General features: G+C 39.7%; 1 protein-coding gene across 4 annotated transcripts in view; it reads left to right on the forward strand.

The window, feature by feature from the left end:
• The window catches only part of GEMIN8 (gem nuclear organelle associated protein 8), a 34,512-nt gene extending 16,453 nt beyond the window's left edge, over positions 1–18,059 (forward strand). For 3 of the 4 annotated variants that reach the window (XM_068180032.1, XM_068180031.1, XM_068180030.1), the window contains exon 5: positions 9,332–11,297. In XM_068180032.1, the coding sequence (XP_068036133.1) occupies positions 9,332–9,582 (251 nt within the window). In that variant the 3' untranslated portion in view covers positions 9,583–11,297. Of the gene's footprint in view, positions 1–9,331; positions 11,298–17,779 lie in introns of those variants that run through there. The other variant, XM_068180033.1, reaches the window with a different exon arrangement.
• Positions 18,060–19,979: the final 1,920 nt, after the last annotated feature.

Consider the following 19,979-nt stretch of genomic DNA (forward strand, 5'->3'; position numbering starts at 1 on the left):
TTTCTTTGGCATTAGGTACTGACCTCTGTCATGAGCAGGCTGTCAGACTAGATAGGCTTTTAGTCTGGTGGCTCTCCTTGTGTAAAGTCTTCATCAGGTCACTGAAATATTTTATGAAGGAATTATTCCGCTGAAGGGACAGAGAGGAGACAGGAAATTTCCAAGTGCTAAGAAGTACAACTTAACTTTCTGACAAGTGGGATGCCAGCTGTCTCTCTTAAAAAAGAGTGCTCAGATTTGTGCTCCAGCAGCAAATCCTGGAACTACTTTTGAAGTCAAACATTCCCATTTTGTGAAAAGTACAATGGATGCACATCTGCAGGTTTCTTCTGGCGTATGTCCCCAATGTTGTTTGTTGTGTTTTTAATAGTGGGCATAGCAGTTACCCTCATGGGTTCAAGTATATTTCATTTGATTTACTAGAGTGCTGAAGTGAGCAATGAGAAATTCAGAAGGTCAGAGGTAAACTTATATTTCCAAAGTTAACCTTCAACCCTTCCTTCCAAAAACTGTGATATGTTTCACCAATTCCTTTAGTTTGACCCTTTTTCTGGATGTCTCTTTCCAAATGCTTGGTCAGGCAGCACATACAGTTTACTAGCAGCATGGAGAAAATGCATATTTACTTGCTGAAATTAATTTTCTATGGATTAGACCTTGTTATTTAATTCTGCATGTCTGTGGTAATACTGAATTTTGGACCTGCCAAATAATTGAAAGGTCAGTTCATAGCCTGACTATACTTCCTCCCAGAAAATCAACAACATGGCTGCAGGTTGGTCTCCAAAATGTTTTTCAAGTGTTTTTGATAAAGTAACTCTCTCATATCAAGCAATAAGCCAGACTTGAATTCAGCACTGTAGTGTGTCTGGAGTCAAGAAAGAAATTTCAGTGTGAAGTTCAGATGTGTGAGTTTGATCTAGAAGACTGACACAGGCTACTTCCTTTCTTTTTTCTCCTGAAAGCACGAAATTCAGTATTATTTAGCTGTCTAGCGGCTCAGTGCATCATGAAACATGTTCTTCCAAGAGCATGTGTTTAATTTCTATTCAGGGCACACATAAAAAACTATTGTGAAACTCATGTTTCTTCTCTGTTCTGGTTTGCTTTTAAAGTAGCACTTTTAAATTTTAATATTTCCTTGTTCAGTCTCCTCAGACTGTGCCATAAATGTATGTGAAGGCACAGTTATATATAGATTTAAGTAATCCTTCTGTTTACTCTAGCAGTGTTGTCTTTGTCTGGTGTCAGCATTGTTGCCATCAGTGACAGATTGGAGTTGTTTTGGGGGATGGGAATGCAGAGTCAGCTGGTCTGTATTTAATCTTATTGAAGTAGGCTTGATCCTTACTAGAGGCAGCTGCCAGTGCCTGATCCTGTTCTAATTTCTTAGCAGTGGTCATTCAGCAACTTCGTCTCAGTTTAATTGTGTCAGATGGCACCAGGGTGCAGGCACCTTGGTGCCTCTCATGTGCTACAGACCCCTGACTGCACAGGGCTCACTTCTGAGTTTTCTTGTCTTCGTCAGCAAATCCCTGATTATGAATTACATTTAGAGCAATCAAATTCTAGATCAGGCTTTCACTTGAGGTTCCGTTGACTCATTGATTGTTTCATATTCATGGGGTTTAATTGTTTCAGTGCATTTTCTGGTTGAACTAAAAATACTCCTTTTCATTGTGTAAGTTAATATAGGAAAATAAAGGTGTTTTGATGTTTAGCTGGGCAGTAACCAGTGTAGCCTAATGCTAATGTAAACATGGACATGTAGGCTTGTATTGTTTCTGTGTAGGATCCTTGGCAGTTTGTTTTGGAGACCACAGAACAATCCTTGGTTTTTAATCATATTTCTAAAACAGAAAATGGCTTCTTTATTCTCCAGTTAGCTGTTTAACTTTGTGCCAGTCCCTTAACCCAAATAACAAAATAATGTGAAATAATTAATTCTTTAAAGTGTTAGATAAATTTTACAGATTTACAGTGAGGCATGTGATTAATTAATTTGAGAGTGACACATACCATTGAGTAACAAACCTGAAAGTGGAACACCTTAGTTCTAATCTTACTTCCTTGGTTTCTAATCATTTTTATTTCAAAGGTAATTTTTCTCCATTTGCTGTCTTGGTAAATAGTTTTGCCCTGTTTCTACAGAGCTGTCCTCTTGAAACTGTGTAGAAAAATTGAATTACAGTGAAAGAAGGTGTTGGAGTATGTCAGATGTGCAAAATCTGTTTGCTGTCTGTTTAGACAGCCTGTTGCAACTGTGTCTGAGGCAGTGCACTCTCTTACCTGAGATTATTTCCTGCTCTTAGCAATGGGTTTCTGTTGTGCTTCAGTAAACACATCTTGGTGCCAAAGCCAGGCTAAGCCATTCTTCTTCCTAGACATTCACTCTTGGTCTGGTGTTGCCAGGGCACTGAACTGTACTAGAACTAAATATAATGTGTTGAAATTTTGTTTTTGTGGGAGGTTTTTTGTTTTTTGTAGGATTCTTTCTGTTGCCCCTTAGACAACTGTAGCATGAGGGACCTGGGAGCTGGCGCATGCAGCTAAGGGAGAAGAGCAGAAATTGCATAAGCTGGTTTTGCAGCTCAGGAAGGAAAAATGTCCATGGATCCATGGTTTTGGGCTGCCATAAGCTTGCCAAGGAATCACATCTGCTCTTACTTCAAAGCCTGTAAGGGAGCATTTTCTTTTTTCTTGAGAATATTGCGTTTCTTGTAGATAAATATGATGAAATAGTCAATTTCTTTTAACTCATTTTCTCAACTAGCAGATGGAAACTTTGTCGGTGTAGATATTTGGGGTTTTATCCTCAGGATTTTTGGTAGCTCTCTTTCACGATTGTGGTAACTGAAAGCTTAACATTGCAGGCAATTACTCACAACAAAAGTAATTTTTATTCCAAATTAATTTTTTCCACTCAGTATTTAATTTTTCTGTATAGATGAGACTGGTTGCATAGTAAGATAGGGCCTAGCTGTCCTTGGAGATCAGACTTCTGCTAAAAATGGGAAGGGGAAAGTTACGCGGTGTCATGAGGAAGCCCTTTGTCACGTCTTTTGAAGCACAGAGTTTTAAATTTAAAAAGTTTTTGAAGAAGTCTATTTCCCCCAGCCCAGCTTACAGCTAGAACAAGGCTGTTCATTCTGCTATAAAATCATCATTCTCTTTCAGTATGTTTCCACAATTTCAGTAAGTTATTAAGTGTTCCATAGTAACCTTCCAGCAAGCAGAACCACTCTGTTTTTAGCAACGAAGAATATTTTATCTTTACAGATGTGGGGGTAAGTCACAATTGTTTGTATCTTGTATCTTGTAGACTCCCACTGATGGAAACTTGTTCTGCACAACTTTGCACTTGATAAAGAGTAGTACTTGGGATTCCAGCCCTGTGGAAATCCAGAGCTCTGCAAAAATTAAACTCTTTGAATATCCTGTGTACAAATCCTGATTTAAATTCCTGTTATGGTGGAATTCCTTGAGGCAAAGATTTTGATTTTCCCCATGTTATGCCCAGTTCGTGCAAGTATGGGGACAATAAAATGGTCTGATTCTATCACATTTAAAAAAACCTCTTATGTAGGTTTATGGTGAAGGTATTTAGCTTTTCTAGGAAGATGAAGAAGCCAGCATTTTGCATGGAGAAGCCTGTGTGGGCAGAACACTTAACATAGCAGATATGTTCGTGGGAAGTGGCATTCAAAGAGAGAACTAAGTGTTTTTAATCAGTAGAAATGGGTAGTGGTTTTAACTGTTAGTGTGGGCTGCTCAAGATCAGCTCAGGTAGCATTTAAGATGAAAAGCTCACTAAGTGAGCACACACAGGAGTAACACAAAATAATTCATCATTTGAAATATGCAGAGAAATAGGTGAACACACAGTCTGAAATCATGGAAAATTAAAAACACATTAAGACTGGAGAAAGTGCAGTATTTCCTTGAAAAATAATGTGCTGACTAAGCAAGCAACTGAAAGTCAGTAATGGCATTTACCATTCGGGAGGAGCAAGCCCTTGGTCTTTTACCATACCTACCATTGTGTGGGGCAGCACATGGCAGGCTGCTGAGTGTGGGCACCTACAGACCTCTGGGGAAGAATGTCTGTATAAGAAATGTTGTCAGATGGAATATTATCACTGGCTGCAGTGAGATGAGGGTTGGATATATAAATACCAAGAGCTAAAAATGGTACAAGCAACCACACAATGCTGGGTATGAATCTTTCTTTAAAAATCTGACATAGAAGTAGGGAGGGTAATTATCTATCTCCTTTTAATGTTGCAAAGTTTCTCCATGGAGACTTCTTCCTAAATAAGGGAATTTATTTGGGTTTTGGTTTTGAAGTTGTTTCTTTTCCTTGGTTTGTTTTGCTGGGTTTTTTTTTTCTTTTAATAAGAAGAGGATAAGTTCTAGACAGGATTTTTTTTTTATTATTACTACTTAAGCTTCTCAAAGGATATTACAAAGAAAGAAATATAAAGTGGATCAAACTTAGAAAAAGTGTGAGACATTTTCCCTTTTATAAAATAAGAGAAACAAGGCATCTGAGTTTCTAAGGAGCTAGGGGGAAAATAGCTTATGTCTTAGGTCATAGTCTTACTGAAAGTAAGTAAGAGGTCATTTGTGTGTATATGAAGGCCCAAATGCAGTGAATGGCTAATACAGTAGTTCCTGTCTCCTCTTTTGGCAGTTCCTGATCATGGAGGTAGTTGTCTGTATTTGTTCACTTTTCTTTTCAGCTAGTACACACCAGATTAAAAGTCATTCATAAAAAGTGGGCAAAGTGGTGAAGGGAGAAACAGTAATCTGAAACTTACTTTCATAAGGCCTAGAATTATTAGTGATGGGCCCAGGAATGTAGCATGAGTTAGGTAGATGTGCTGGTTTTGGCTGGGGTAGAGTTTAGTTCCTTCACAGCGACTGGTATGGGGCTGTGTTTTGAATCTACACTCAACACAGGGTCGATAATATAGAAATGTTTTTGTTATTGCTGAGCAGGGCTTACACAGACCCAAGGCCTTTTCTGCTTTTCCTGCTGCCATGCTGGTGAGGACCTTGGTGATGCATGGGAGAATGGGAGGAGACACAGCCAGGACAGGTGACCCAATTTAACAAAGGGATATTCCAGACCATCTGATGTCATGCTCAGTATAAAAAGGGGGGGAAGAAGAAGGAAGGCAGGGACATTTGGAGTGATGACATTTGTCTTCCCAAGTCACTGTTACATGTGATGGAGCCCTACTCTCCTGGACATGGCTGAACACCTTCCTGCCTCATTAAAAAAAAAAAAAAAAAAAAACCAGAAGAAAACCAGAGGGGAGCCTCCACCGGTGCTGCCTCAGCTCTCTGCCTGCGAGAATGAAGGCAAAGAGCAAGAGCCACGGGCAAGAGAGAGCTCTGCCTGCACAACCCCCACTTCAAAAGGGCTGGCACCTGCTGGCCCCAAGGTTCCATTTCCAGATCTGTCGTCTTAAAGAGACACTTCCCATTCTGGGCACAGATAGATATGGAATACAATAATCTTTTCGGTAACCCAGGACACTGGGTGCATGACAGATCTGGACTTTTTTTCTTTGTGGTTAAAGAATTCTACTTACTGTGTTTGGAAAAAGATGCCCCAGCTAGTTTTGGCCAGGTAACAATGACTTCCCAGCAGAGCTGGACTTGGTAGGAATAAGTTAATTTTGAAAAGAGCTTCAAGAGAGAGAAAGAGCACCTTTGAAAAGAAATGGAGCTGACCAACTGGGAAAATGTCAGCAATGCTTTTCCTTTGTACGGGAACCAGCCACCACTGCAGCTGCCTGCCTGCCTTGTGAACATTTGCAAAATACTGTTCCTTGATTGGGGGAAGCTTGCCAGTAGTTGAAGATGAATGCTGTAAAAGAAAGCATGTTTATTTTAGTCTGTGTGAAGTAGAAGGAGGAACTACTTAGAATTGTGTAAAAATTACTTGTTTTACATTTATAACTTGGCAGCCCAATGACTTGAGAATTTGGAATGTGAAACTGGTCTGAGAGTGAGCTGGGGACTTCATTGCTGCAGACTGAGAATTAGTATTTTGATAAAACATGCTATCTGCTCCATTGATGAGTATGTATTACTTGCTTCAGAGAAATTCTGGTTGTCTCCATAGACTTGTGGTTATAGACAGCTTATAATTTTGTTTGTATTTCCATTGTCAGATTCTAGTTGTCAGCTTTTTGATGGAGCGGTAGTTGCACATTTAGCTCAAGTTGTACTGCTTTGTATTGTTTTTAAACTAAACTCTGAGGTAATGGATAGAACCCAGACTGCTGGAAATGACAGCACTTCTGCTTTCCAGCCCATGCCCCACCAAAGAAAGTTTAATGTGCATCTGAACAGGACAGCACTTTCTCTGTTATCTATTCCTTATGTCTATTTTTGGACATACTGTTTTTGGAAAAGCAGTAGTTTACATGCTCATTTAGTTTCATGACTTCTTTCCTTGATAGTCTGTAAAAGGAAATAATGCTGCCTACTGTGAGGGTGGTGAAACACTGGAACAGGTTGCCCAGAGAAGCTGTGGATGTCCCATTCCTGGCAGTCTTCATGACCAGGCTGGATGGGGTTCTGAGCAACTGATCTGGTGGACACTGTCCCTCCCTGTGGCAGGGGGATTGGAATAAGATGATCTTTAAGGTCCCTTCTAGCCTAAGCCATTCTATGATTCTGTCTATGACTCTGGAGTTGGTTACAGTGGTATCTCTGCACAGATTACTGATTTGAAACTGCAGCATATTCCACGCAACTGCAGTGGTATTACCAGCAACAGCTGTCATGTTCTGTGCTCAAATTCAGCCTTTGGTGCAAAAAACTGTGGGTCCCTATAGCACATTTCTGTCCTGAGCCTCTGCCTGGATTGTAGACCTGATTTATGTGTCTAAAACTCTGTAATACAATCACTCTGGGATTTTTTTTTAACCAGTAGCTATGGAATAGCAGAAAAAAAGTCAGAAAGTTTCAGGCACTATATCTGATTAGTGTAAAGTAAAACACTCCAGACATACATCAGGTAATTCTGCAAACAGAATTTAAATTGGTGTTATAATTTTGATTGTTACAATTAGGATCTACAGATTTATGAACTACTCTCTGTTGAGAAATGGAGATTGATGCACACTAAACTGTAATCCACTCATCCATCATGAGGCTTCTGCTAGAGATCCATTTAATTTCCAAACAGAAGAATTCATTATCTATCTCCAGAGAAATTTTTTTTCTTAAGGATTAGCGTGTGCAGTGACCTATCAGACAGCATTCTACAGCAAACAAGCGAGGAAGCAGCTGTCTCTAGCATGCAGCTATGGAACTAAAGAATTAAAAATTTCCATGGGCAATACAGAAGTGCAAGGAATTATCTAGTGTCCCAAGAGAGTTAACAAATATGGGTGCAATTCATTGCTTTGCCAATTTGCTGTGTAATTTACAGTGGGAGACACTAGTTTGCCAGCATAGTCTCGTTTGGTTTTATCTTTCTAAAACTATTCAGTGTAATTTGCATGAAGTTTGTGCTTGAAAGTGTGTTTTGTAGTTGTGGGCAGCGTGGTGTCCCAGTAAGTTGGTTTCACTGGGGTGCAAGGCATAGCCTGGGTGCTTTACCTTGCCCTTGAAGGGCTAAGCCCTCTCTACGCAATGTTAGTTTCTTTAATTCAGACCTTCTGGTTAAAATGGCCCAACACCAAATAAATCTGACTCTTCCAAAAACACATATGGACTCTAATGTATATTTCCTTGTGAATTCTGGCAGGGCAGCCTAATGCAAGGGTGTGCCCTTAAAGCAGAATCACAGAAATGGCTTTCTGGAATAGATTGCTAATAACTCCTCAAGCCCTTCTATGACCAACACAAATGGTGTTTCAAATGACAGGACAAAAGCTTTCTGTGTGTGTCAGACAAACATCCCAAAATTGAAGGTTCTGATCATATAGTTTAAAGTATCTGTTTTCTGTGAATGCCGTTCAGGGGATAATTCCTTTAGGACGGCTGACAGTCAGTTGGCTGCTCAGTACAGTACTTTCCAGTGTAAAAATAAACTACAGATGTTTGACACAAAAATGTCAGGATATTTAACTTTGGGTTAGGGTTTGTAGATGTCATGTGTATTGTGGAAGCTAAATCTCTGCATTAGGGTGAAAGAGAGAAGAGAAGCATGTCTTGTGTGTGACCAATGCATCCTGACCTGTGGACACTCTGTCCTTTTTGATGTTTAAAAAAACCCACCTGCTGTCAGTAGTAGTGAATTGTGCCTGTTACACAGTTTTAGGATGGTCATTTGTTATTGAGGAGTTCAGCTGCTGGGTGATTTTCTCTCTCTTGTAGAAATGTCCCCAAGAGGGACATTTCTACAAGAAATAAGAGGGGAGTTTTGTGTAGCACTTAGATGTTTTAACTGCACACAGCATTGTTTCTTTCATCAGAGCAGTACCCAGGAAGCAGAGGTAAATTTGGACATGCACAACCAAGTTCTTGCTTCCAGTCAGGCTTACCACGGAGCATTTTTGTTGACCGATTGGTCCAAATGTTTCACCTCTTGAATTGTTTTCAATCCTTTTTAAAAGACCTGATGCATGCCTTTATGTTGTTGCTGTTTTGTTTGTTTTCAAAGCAATAGAGTAAGGCTGCCAGCTTTGAGCTTTGTAGCTCTTGAGAAATGGCTGAGTTTGGACAGTTTATCTAAACACGATGCTTACAGCTGTGTTTCATTGAATGCGCTTAATGGCAGGCATGACAGACCCATTTGTTCATTTTCACAGAGTAGTAACTGATTACATTTTCTCTTGGCTATCATTCAGCTAAAGTTGCATTGTCCTGTGCATTGTTTCCTTTCTCAGCTGCTAAGTCATTATTTTGGAAACAACTCTCCTTTTTATTTGGATTTTTTTGGTATGGGGAGTGGTTTGGGATTTTTTGGTTGGGTTGTTTCAGTTTTCTTGGGAGGGAGAGTGGGGTTGTGTTTTGGGTTTCTGTTGTTTTGTTGTTTGAGTTTTTTTCAGGACCATGTGTGTTTTGAGGAGAAATGGAGCAATGATGATTTTTGCTTAGTAGTACTATTTCAGAGGTTTCCTGCAGTTCTAGGATTCAGTTCCAGGATCTTAATTTCTCCCCATTTATTCCAGCCTGGCTTTATCATTATATTTAGTAGGAATTTCTTTATGCAAAATGAGTGCCGCTGCACCCTAGAACATGTGGATTTTTTTTTCTTTTAGACCTGGCAAAAATATGAATATATAATATTTTTAAAAGTTTAAATAAAACATGATTGGTTGATAGCCCCGTAATTTACATCTCTTATGGTTTATTTGTCTAGGGAGGCAGCAGCAGCTGGAAGCTGAGGACCCATACGTGGAGGCTGATCAAGACCTGCACAGGAGGGTGGAGCGTTCTGTGGAGCCACCCACAGAAAGACCTGGGGAGAGGCGCATGGCAGAAATGAAGAAACTGTATGGTGCTGAAGCTGCCAAAATCCAGGCAATGGAGGCTGCCATGCAGCTTACCTTTGATAGGAACTGTGACAAAAAGCAGCCCAAATACTGGCCCATTATTCCCCTTAACCTGTGAGTACCTGGACGGTGCTCTGATGTGGCACAGTGCTACAGGGTCAGGTGCCTCAGGTTGGGATGCTGAAAGAACAAACGGCAAGTTTCAGTTTTGGGCTTCAAGGGAGAGTCTGGCAAGGACAGCATGTATTTTTTCTTAGGCCTTTTTTTCTTTTACAGTGTCTGTCAGTGATGTTAAGAGTCCATTCAGCCCACATACAGTTGTCAAGTAGTAATCGGAGGGACAGTAATATCAACCTGTCTAAAATTCATTCATTTGGTACCCGCTTGCCTTGACCACATGCACAAGAAACATAACAACATCTATACCCAGTGAACTGGGAAAACTTAAAGCAATGCAGAGAAGAAAAAGACTTTACGAATGGTCTGCTCTTACTGTTTAGGAATTTGAGTGATCCCATTCCCATTTTCTAGTCTTATGTAGTATTAGTATCATAGTAATATTAGGATCTTGTTTCACACAGCATAACTTGAAGTGTTATGTCTGCTAATCTTGGATTTTTTTGAGAATCAGGAGCCCACTGGCCAAGATACAACTTATCAAGTTACCATAGCCCAGACACTGGAATTCTTTTTCAAAGGTTTATAATAAAGCAGGAAGTTTTTCTTCCAGACTGATACTTGTCTGGCAGGAGTTTGACTCTAAAGCAACATATAGAAAAATGTTTTAATGAAGGGATAGGAGGATCGGGCAGAAGCCTGATGTGGTCCTGTCTGTTAGAGATCTGTTTAGCAGAAGAGAAATGTAAGAGGACACAGTGCTATTGGTGCCAGTGCCTACAGTGATTTTTGCCATTCTAATAAAAAGCAGCAATGAGCTTGAAGGCTTGATGCTTTAAAGAAGGCTTATTAGAGCGATAGACTGTATCTGACCAATGTCTGTTTTAGGTGCAGGTTTCCAATGGCCAAGTGTATAGGACATGCACAAAATTTAAACATAAGCAAGTAGACGTGTTCTCATCCATCTGCACTAGCTGTTTTGGTTCTACTTTTGTCACTCTACTTTGGGCCAGTTGTACTTGCCCCACACCAAGTGAGGCACACTGTGGTTTGTGTAAGAGAGGCCGAACTGGCCCCTCAAAACCTGTGGCTCCTTAGAAAATGGTACCCTGAATGCTTAAAAGGACTCTCTGTTAAGCTCTGCTGATAAATATCAATGTGTATTGAAGGGCAATCGTTTGTGACATTGCTGCATTTCCATGCCAGGGCAAAGGAATCATCTGCTGGTTTCATAGTGACATACTCAACTGCCTTCCTGGCAGCAGAGGATGGTTACAATTAAAATTGTAACTTCACGCTGACTGAGTGTCCAGAGTTTCTCTGTAGCATGTGTAGTTTGTAATACAGTCAGCAGTTGCTGTGCCCTCTGCAGCAGCCAGTTGCAACAGAACAAGTCTGCAGTGCAGTTTGGAATATCTTTGCTTTCCATAGTAGTTACTGTTTCTTCAAAGCAGAATTTCCATGTCAGTTCCACCTCTTCCACAGATGAAGTTAAATTGAACACTGAAATTAAAAAAGCCCCCAGTTTCCAAGACTTACTTATGGTGTGATTAATCTGAAACACTTCAGTGACACAGGAGAGAGAAAAGGATTATTAACAGTCCTGCATTTGTTGTCACTCTTGTTTTTGGCGGGTTTTGTCAAAAATTCAGTGTTTTGTTGTTCTGTTTGGGTTTCCTTCCTTTGACCAAATAAATTTTCTTCTTAACACCTTGTCATTTACTTTTACTTTTTTTAAATAAACAAACTTCCCTGCTTAGAACACTTCAGTTCTTAGATGGTAAAGCTTTATTTTAGCTGCTGTATTGTTTAAGAAAGATTGAACTTAGAGCAGGAGTGGTTTTAACATATGGAGAAGCATGAGAAGTGTTGACAGGACTTTCACAGCAATGTCAGGCAATACCACACATGCATGGTGTGGTGCAAAATGAATGGGAGGGTTGCTGTATGCACTGGAGGGAAACCCTCTCGCAGATTAACATACTCTGTTCCTATTTGAAATGTTTCCAGTGTGGTGATGGTGTTTTCCTTGTGCAGTTCAATTCAGAAAAAAAAGAAGGAATGGGTAGGGTAGGACTGGACTGTTCTTACTTTTCAACACAAGTTCCAGTTCTTGCTGTGGTTGAGTTTTCATCCAACCAGTTCTGCTAGCAGAAGCAGAAATTCTGGTCTCAAAAAGTATTTGTGGAGACCTCATATAAGGCAAACATTGAATTCCTTTTCTACTTCACATAAAATGTAAAATAAATCTATAAAAAGAAATATATAAAGGAAATTACCTTGCCTTTGGTTCTTTTAAGTATTTTTAAGAGGGTTTAATATGCTTAAATATGCTATGAGGTTAGAAGAAGAGAGAACTGGATAAATTGTCCTTTAGGAACTATGTACTAACTCCTGAAATACCCTACTGCAGACTTAGGAGTTGCTGCCAAATAATCTCATTTCAGGGCATGGGCCAGCAAAATGGCATATCTAGCCAACTACCCCTAGATGTTCCATTTTGCTGGAAATTCAGCAGAACTTGAAAATTCTGTGTTGCACTTCTTTTACTCTCTCTTCCATGTCATTTTACATTTCTGATAAATATCTCGCATAAAAGCATATGATCATGGAGGAAATTCAGCAACAACTCAAAAAATAGCACTTGAATCATCTATAACATTCACCTTTCTTGCATACATGTGTTATGCTGCAGTCTTCAGTCATGGGAACATACACACTTTTTTGCCCAAAGATACAATGTTCCTTTACTAGAATGCCACTGTGGTACTGCAGACTTTATTCTTCCTTCTCCAGAAGGTTGCACATTTGCTTTCAGTTATGCCAACTGATGATATAGTCCTGCCTAAAGGGAATTCTTTGCTTGCTGGTGGTATTGTTTCTCATGAGCTTTTCCCAGCTCCAGTAGAAAGAGCTATACCCTGAAGTCAAAAGTTGTCATCCAATCAGTCTTGATTTCAAAAACTGGTTTCCTCATTTGTTACATGCAAATCAGCCTTATTTTCAGGAGAAGAGTTTGTGATTGGTTGAAGATGCTTTGAAGATAGGAGAAAAATGTAATAGGTCTTTTCTACTAAAGGCATTCTTAAATGAGAAAAAGACCCTTTCAGAATGGGTGTGATATAAATTAACATAGAAATTAAGCAAAGATCTGTTTCCTACTGTAAGTAAATTACTTACTTTTATGCATTGGTGACATTGTCAAGAGCTCTTGTTCTTTTAGAATTATTTCCCCATACAGCAGCTGACAGCTCAGTGTGCCTGTATGTACAGAGAAGAGATTCAACCCTTTTGTTGAGCATCATTTTCTCAATCAACATTACGGGTAAGTATTCATCCTTTTTGACAGGGGTCACATTAATGGCTGGCTGCAAATGTCTCACACTTGTAAAAAGCATTAATAAAAAGCCATCTAAATTTCAGTAACAGCCTTTATGAAGGACAAACATCACATATACACCACATACAGATTTGGTCACTCGTGTCTTTCTCTTAGTAAAAGCTTCTCATTCATATTTCAGTGAAATGTGCTGTAAATACTGGTATCTTCATCTCTTGTTGCATTAATAGCAGTCTAGCTCTTGGTGTAGAAATTGAGAAAAGCAAGACACAGATTCAGCTGCTTGAATTTTGAGTTTTAAGTGTGATTTTTGGCATGCTGGACTGAACATTTTGGCTGAAAGAATTAGAGAGGAGCCAAGGTTATTGCCCAAAATGTGAAATACAGTCTGTCAAAAGGAAACATCCCAACTCTTTTCCTCTGGTTTCTTAAAAGTATAAGCTCCTGGAAAATGTATTATTTTATAAATAATACATTCATGCTGTGACAAAAATATTTTTTCATGCTTGTGTGCTAATCAATCAGCTGTCCTCCCTGTCTAACCTGTTGTCTCCTGTGTTCCTGCATGGATAGTCCAAAGGACACTGATTCTTATGGGCTCTTTTCTAGGTGGAATAGCAGCCTGTAAAGGAGTCTCAGCTGCTTCTGAAGGGTGGTTATAGCCAGAGGGTGTTCAAGGCTTCACACTTCTTCCTGTATTCTCACCTAGCTGGAATTGCTGAGCTGGCACACAGTGACACCTGCAGAGGAGCTCAGGGTGGGTGGGTGACAGACGTTGCCATTTGGGTGTTGCCTTGGAGGCCTGGCTATCATGGCAGAGGGATTGCTTGGACTCAGTCCATTCTTTGGAATTGGTCATACAGGCATCAGCCTCAACTATTAATATCAACAGGCCAGGAATGGCATGGTCTTGCTTGGCCAAAATTGGAGAAAGACTTGCTTTTCTTGAGCTTGCAGGGAGTAATGGAGATTCTCTGTGCATGGATTTCATTACACAGTCACAGAAGAAATGTTTTCAGTCATGAATCCTTTTCTTCTAAGAAGGCAAGTAAGCAGAATAAATGCAAACATACGTAGTTTTTGAAAAGAAAATACTTTTCAGCCTAATTATGCCAATACCACTGCTGGTTCCCTAAACTGCATTGAGATCTTTTGCCTACAAAGCCTTTTGAAAAAAACAAAATACACATAACTGCTATCCCCATGACTGTTTCCAGCCATCCCAAAGACATATATTTGTGGGGAGGAAAGAATGAGAAAAGAGGAAAGGATTGGTGGGGATTTCTTCTAAATAGAGTTACAAGTGGTCCTCCTTAACTTTAAGAGTTTGTTTTAAATAAAAGCAACAATTTCTTGACTCAATAAGAAGTGGGGCAAAAGTCTATGAGGAGCTATTAAAAATAAATTACACACTGTCTTTGGAAGTCCAAAATCTGGACCTTACTAATAGCTGGAGAGGGGTAAAAAAAATAGTGTTTTATTCTTGTCCCCTAGTCAGCTGCCATCAGGTGTTGGCACAGGAAGATAACCAGATTTCTGATCTGTTTATAGGGATGTTTAGATTTTTTCCACACACTTCTACTGAAGATGAAGATTACAATCCCAGTCCTGAGGTTCAGCTTTCAGCTATCTCATGCATTTTCTAGTTCCAGCAAACCCTCCTATTTGGTGACTCAGCTCCACCAAAGTTTACTGTTACTGAGGTCAAAAGGAGTCAAGTTGAAAGACACCTAGTGCTAAGATGTTTAATGTAATCCCATTTACTTGTTATTTGGCCCGAGATTCAGTAAACTCTTTTGGTCTAGGCTTGTACAAGTAGCCAGCATGAAGAATTCTCTGCATTGTATTTCAGCAATTTTGATACTCACATAGCTGTGTTACTTGCATCCTTTGCATTGGACAGGAAAAGATCTCGGTCATCATGTCTGGTTTCTGCTACCTCCAGCAACAACATCATCTCATACATTTCAAAAACTAATTAGGAAATTCCGTTTCCTGTCACCTCCATGTCTGCTTGTTAAGACTGCAAGGCCTGCTTCTCACTTGCAAAGTATAATAAAATACCAGGAAATTTAAGTTGTCCTTTGTCAGAGAGTTGCAAAAAATGTAAATGTGGTTACAGATTATGTATATTGGGCTTTTTTAGAATTAAGTTCCTGTAATATCTTCTATGTGGACAGAAGGCAGGGACTTCACAGAAATAAATGCTTGAAGTATGTTTTTACTTAAGCAATAACTCATCAAAGGCCATGCTTCTGGTCTGTAGCATATTCCATGAAGTGGCTGAGTAATAGCTGAAGGTTCCCCTTCCACTGTCCTTTCCTGAAAAGTGGTGAGGTTGAGATAAAACTTCAGCCGGTTATGCTGCAATGCACTTGAAATATTATGTCAGTTTCTCCAAACAATAATTCTTACATGACTGCAGAATATAAATCTGAAATGCACTTTAAACCAATAGCAGTCAAATGAATAATAGACTGCGTAATGGGAAGGTAGTAGTATTCACTACTTTTTATCAATTTTTCTCTACATGTGTTGATGAATTTAGGATTTCCAGTAATGCCAGACCACAGTGCACTAGAGACAAGAAAATATTTTTTGAGCAAAACATGACATTTTCATTGATACTGCTCTGCAACAGAGTTGTGTCAGCAGTGCCACAGCTGGTTTGCTGTCCTGTTTTGATGTAACTGCCCTAGGTGTTGAGGGCACACACGAAGTCCTTCCTAGGCACCTCCTCAGAGAATCCCTGTAACTGAGCATGCTCATGGCAGCTGTTTTTGTCATTATATCCTGGTCCTGTGGTCCTTGTCACCTTTTTCTGCTGGATGCTGGACTTGGATGTGCCAGCTGTACTATCTGGCTCTGAAAGGATGCTGAGTGTGGAATATGTGTGATGACATGATGGTCCCATGGCAACAGGCTGTGATATCATCAATGCCAGATGGTGAATTCTTTCAGGAACACATCAGAAAGAACAGCTGTGTTGTGCTATAGAAAATCCTTACTCCAGAACTGCTCTTCTCTATCACCACAGAAAAGAGAGAAAATGGCAGACTAAATTTTTCCTCCTTTGCTTTTTGTGTTGAGCAGATCCCTCTTCAAGTCACCCACAGCTCCAGTGTGAGAGCATAAATATGTATCTCCAGAGTGCAAAAGTGCTTTATAGAGAACCTGTTAACAAGATTAATTATTTGCCCTTCCTGAGTGTGTTTTACTATGCAGACCTGCTTTAGAAAGTTGTCCTATACTTTCTCTATCAACAACAGTTAAATCTTATTTAAAAGCAGAAAAAGAGCTGCCTTTCTGTCTCTCCCCTTCAATAGCTCTTTTTGTCTAGCTCTGTTACTTGCATTTTCAAGTCTAACAAAATGAAAACTGGCATGGTTAGAGCTAAAGCTCTTTTATGGCAAATACATTGATAATGATTAGTAGCACTAGTGATTTGTGTTACTTTTGGAAACTGTCATTCCAGGCACAGCCTGCAGTGTGATAGTAGTCCCCATCAGCATGACAGAATTTTTCACCTCAATCCAAGAAGATAGGACATCCTAGTGGAATAAAACATACCGACTGCTTTTATTGTTGGAAATATTTAAATACCCACTAAAAGCCTGTAATTAAACAATTTTGTTTTGCTAGTTCAACTTCCTTCATGACAGGCTTTTGAAGTCTGAATTTATGTAAAACCATTAAAATGCTAAAAAAAATTCAGCAGATTCTCAAGTACAATGCAGATTTTTTTCATTCTAGTAGGGTGCCGAAAAATATCATAATAATTGTAAAGAAAATGTGTCCAAAAATTGTGTTGTGTTTCTTGATTTTCCATTATTTTGATTTCCTGGTTTGCAGGATTAAAATTTAAGGCTTTTTAAAATATATTTCTTAGCCAAGCAACCTTTAAAATGTTGAGTGGCTTAGCAGCTGCACTTTCAAGGCCTGAAATACCATCTGAATGTATACTGAATGTAGGAAAAACACCTACACTGCCTCTCCCACCACTGCCACCCCCATGAAGCTACCTGGAATTAAATGAATATGCACTGTGATGCATTTTTCTGGCCATATCTGTGACACTTCATATACTGAGCAGTTTCCTGAGCTTATCATTCCCTCAGTTCTTTTCAGCACACCTCTCTTCTTGCTCCCTCATGTTCTTTTCCACAAAGACTCATTCCACCCCAGCACACACAGTTCTGTAGCCTGATGATGCTCTCTTAGTTCCTGCACTCCTGTCTGCCTCACACAGGGAGGGCAAAAACTGCTGCCTGGACACTCAGTTGCCAGCAGAGCACATGGGAAGGACGAATGGAAATGACCAGATTTTCTGGTCAATGTGTGTGGCACCATAAATGCTGAAAGCAGAAAGTACCAAGACCCTTCTCACAGCATTGCCCCTCGCCTGTCAGTGGGTAAGGGAAGATTTTTCTCTCCTCTTTTCCTACCTAAAAGAAAGTTTCCTCACTGTTGTGCAAATGGTGGGAACTGTGTCACTGCCAGTTTATTTCTCTCCACTGCAGCCAATCACCCAAAACCTTTCTAAAGTTGCAGTGCCATGAACCACCTCAATCCTGTTGAACACCAGGAAAAGCTTTTGTAAGACTTTCCCCTAGTGGGAGAAACAATTACTGGATACAGTGCCTGGCCTGCACAATCCATCTGTTAAATTTATGTGTCTCAACAGTACATCTCAGTCAACTGCACCTCCAAGGGCAAGGAGTAACTGTAACTCAGGAGCTCAGCCATTTGGAAGACCAACCAGGCCACTGTGATCTATTACCACCCAGCAGATGAGGATGTTGCTAAGGCAGTTTCTCAATGTAAGAATTATTTTATCTCTTTTTTTCTTTCTTTTCAGCCCTCTTGGCCAGCTGGAATCCCGTTTTTTACTTTTCCAGCAGGCATTGGTTCAGTTTGGCATGATCCTTCAGAGTGGGAGCAGTAGACTATTTAGAGCTTCAAACACATAAAGACTGACTGGCTGGAACCCCAGGGAGCAACCTAGCAAGAGGCTGATGAGGGCACTTAGCCAGACCATCTCTGAAACACTATTGTTAAAAGAACCTGATATGCATGTTAAGTTAACATCAAATATGCAAAACCCAGTACATGTAAGATGCAGATAATAGAATAAGGCAATGGGCCCTATCGCCAAATAAATAATAGCACCCTTATAACCACAGGCAGTTTCAATATTTTCTGTTCACTTTGAATGTCCTCTGGATGGGTCATATCTGTAACACAATAAAACTCCCACAGGCTCCGTCAGGAGCTGGATTTAGTATTAAACCCTGGCTAAAATGAGGGAAAGAAATTTCTCTTGCACACAAACAGGCAAAAGCTCTAGAATAAATGTGATCCAGGAAGTTATTATTTAAAGGCATTGATAATTTCATTTGCATATAAAATAATAACAACAAGAACGGAAGCTAAATCATCCCATATATACAGAAACCCTGGGTGTTCAGGATTGGCTATTCATTATTCTCTTGTCATATAAAGCAATTCAGTCTGCAGCTGCATTTCTCTTACAAATCCAATTCAATCAAGAGAACCGAAACATCATTAGCAAACCCACTGATTTATCCACCAGTAAAGTGCTGATACAGGCCTCTGTTCCTGCTGCTAATAAATTTTCTGCATAGCAGAAAATTTGGCTCTCTCTATGGGTCTCCCATTATTCTAATGACTACAGATTTCTAACTTAACCACTGGAATTTTTCAGCCTGAAAGTCTGTAACAGTAGGGTTCAAAACCTGTGGGAGTGATAGGAAAGAAAGAACATGAGCCAAACTACCCAGTTGCCTCAGAGATGTGTCTAGATGAAACTGCAGATAGAGCAGCACCTGGTGCCTTAGGAAATTGCTGTAGTAGGACCTTTTTCCCCTGCTTTCTGAAAGACATTGTCTCCTGTTTTCCTCATCACTTCCTCTCCCTATTTCCCTCAACGAGCTTGCCTGCAGAGCTTTGCCTCCCTCTTTGTACCTTTCCCTGGCTCCTGCGTGGTTTGTTCCCTTAATTGCCATCCTGCCAGGCTCATTTACCTCTGCCTCAACCACTGTTCTCCTACAGAACTGCAGGAAATGCTCTGATAAGCCCTGGTAGGTGTTGTCTCCGGTTCCTCCTGCACATCTTCTGCCACCAGGGCTCTGGGCAGTCACCTCTGAGCTCATCACAGCATCACCTTGTTGATACTTCATATGCATGAGCCTTGACACACTCTTTCAAGGCCTGGGCATGCACTTCTGCTTCCTTTTCAAGGTGAACTTCAAACAGTGTCACTTCTAACAGCCCAATGGGTGTTAGAAGTAATGTTGTCTTTTGGGAATAATTTTACAAGCGGCAGTTTCTGTAGCTTCTTTAACGGCCTTGGGTCATTTTGTCTGCCAGGTTCTTGTGATGTTTGGTTTTCCTGTGACCCTTTCATCTTTTAAACACAAAGAAGCTATTTCCTTGGAATATTGGATGGCAGAATTAATATTCTAGGCAGTTACAAAACACTAATTTTCAGCCTGAACTTTATTTAAAAAAAAAAAGAAGTATAAAAAGTAAGAATCCCGATTCACCTATGACAGTATATCGTGTTTAATATAGTTTTAATAAAAAGCTTTATTACATTTCTGACTTGGAATATTATTTTTCTATTTGCTGAACATGATATCCAGGAGAACAAGAATCAAATAACAAGAGTCTTAAAAAATGTTCTTTATTTGAAAAATACAGGCACTTCTTTCTTATATATGCTATAAATAAAGGATAAAAATATTATCAATGTAAGATACTTGACACTTTCATTTACTTTTTTATCTCTCCTAATTGAAGAATGGATACGTATGGGTGACTAGTGTGTTCTGCTTTTATGTTTTAATCATGTACTTGTGCATTTGCAAAAAATTAGCTGTCTGTACTGAAAGTAGGAGGAAAATGCTCTTGTTTAGAATTGGTGTTTGGATTTTTTTAGGAAAAAATCACCAGGTTTATTAGTCTAGGGAATGAGAAGTTACATTAATCTTCCAAACTCAACATTTAATATCAAAATGTCATCTTGTTATTTTTCA

The sequence above is a fragment of the Anomalospiza imberbis genome, chromosome 2 (assembly GCF_031753505.1).
Source record: "Anomalospiza imberbis isolate Cuckoo-Finch-1a 21T00152 chromosome 2, ASM3175350v1, whole genome shotgun sequence".
Lineage (NCBI taxonomy): Eukaryota > Metazoa > Chordata > Aves > Passeriformes > Viduidae > Anomalospiza > Anomalospiza imberbis.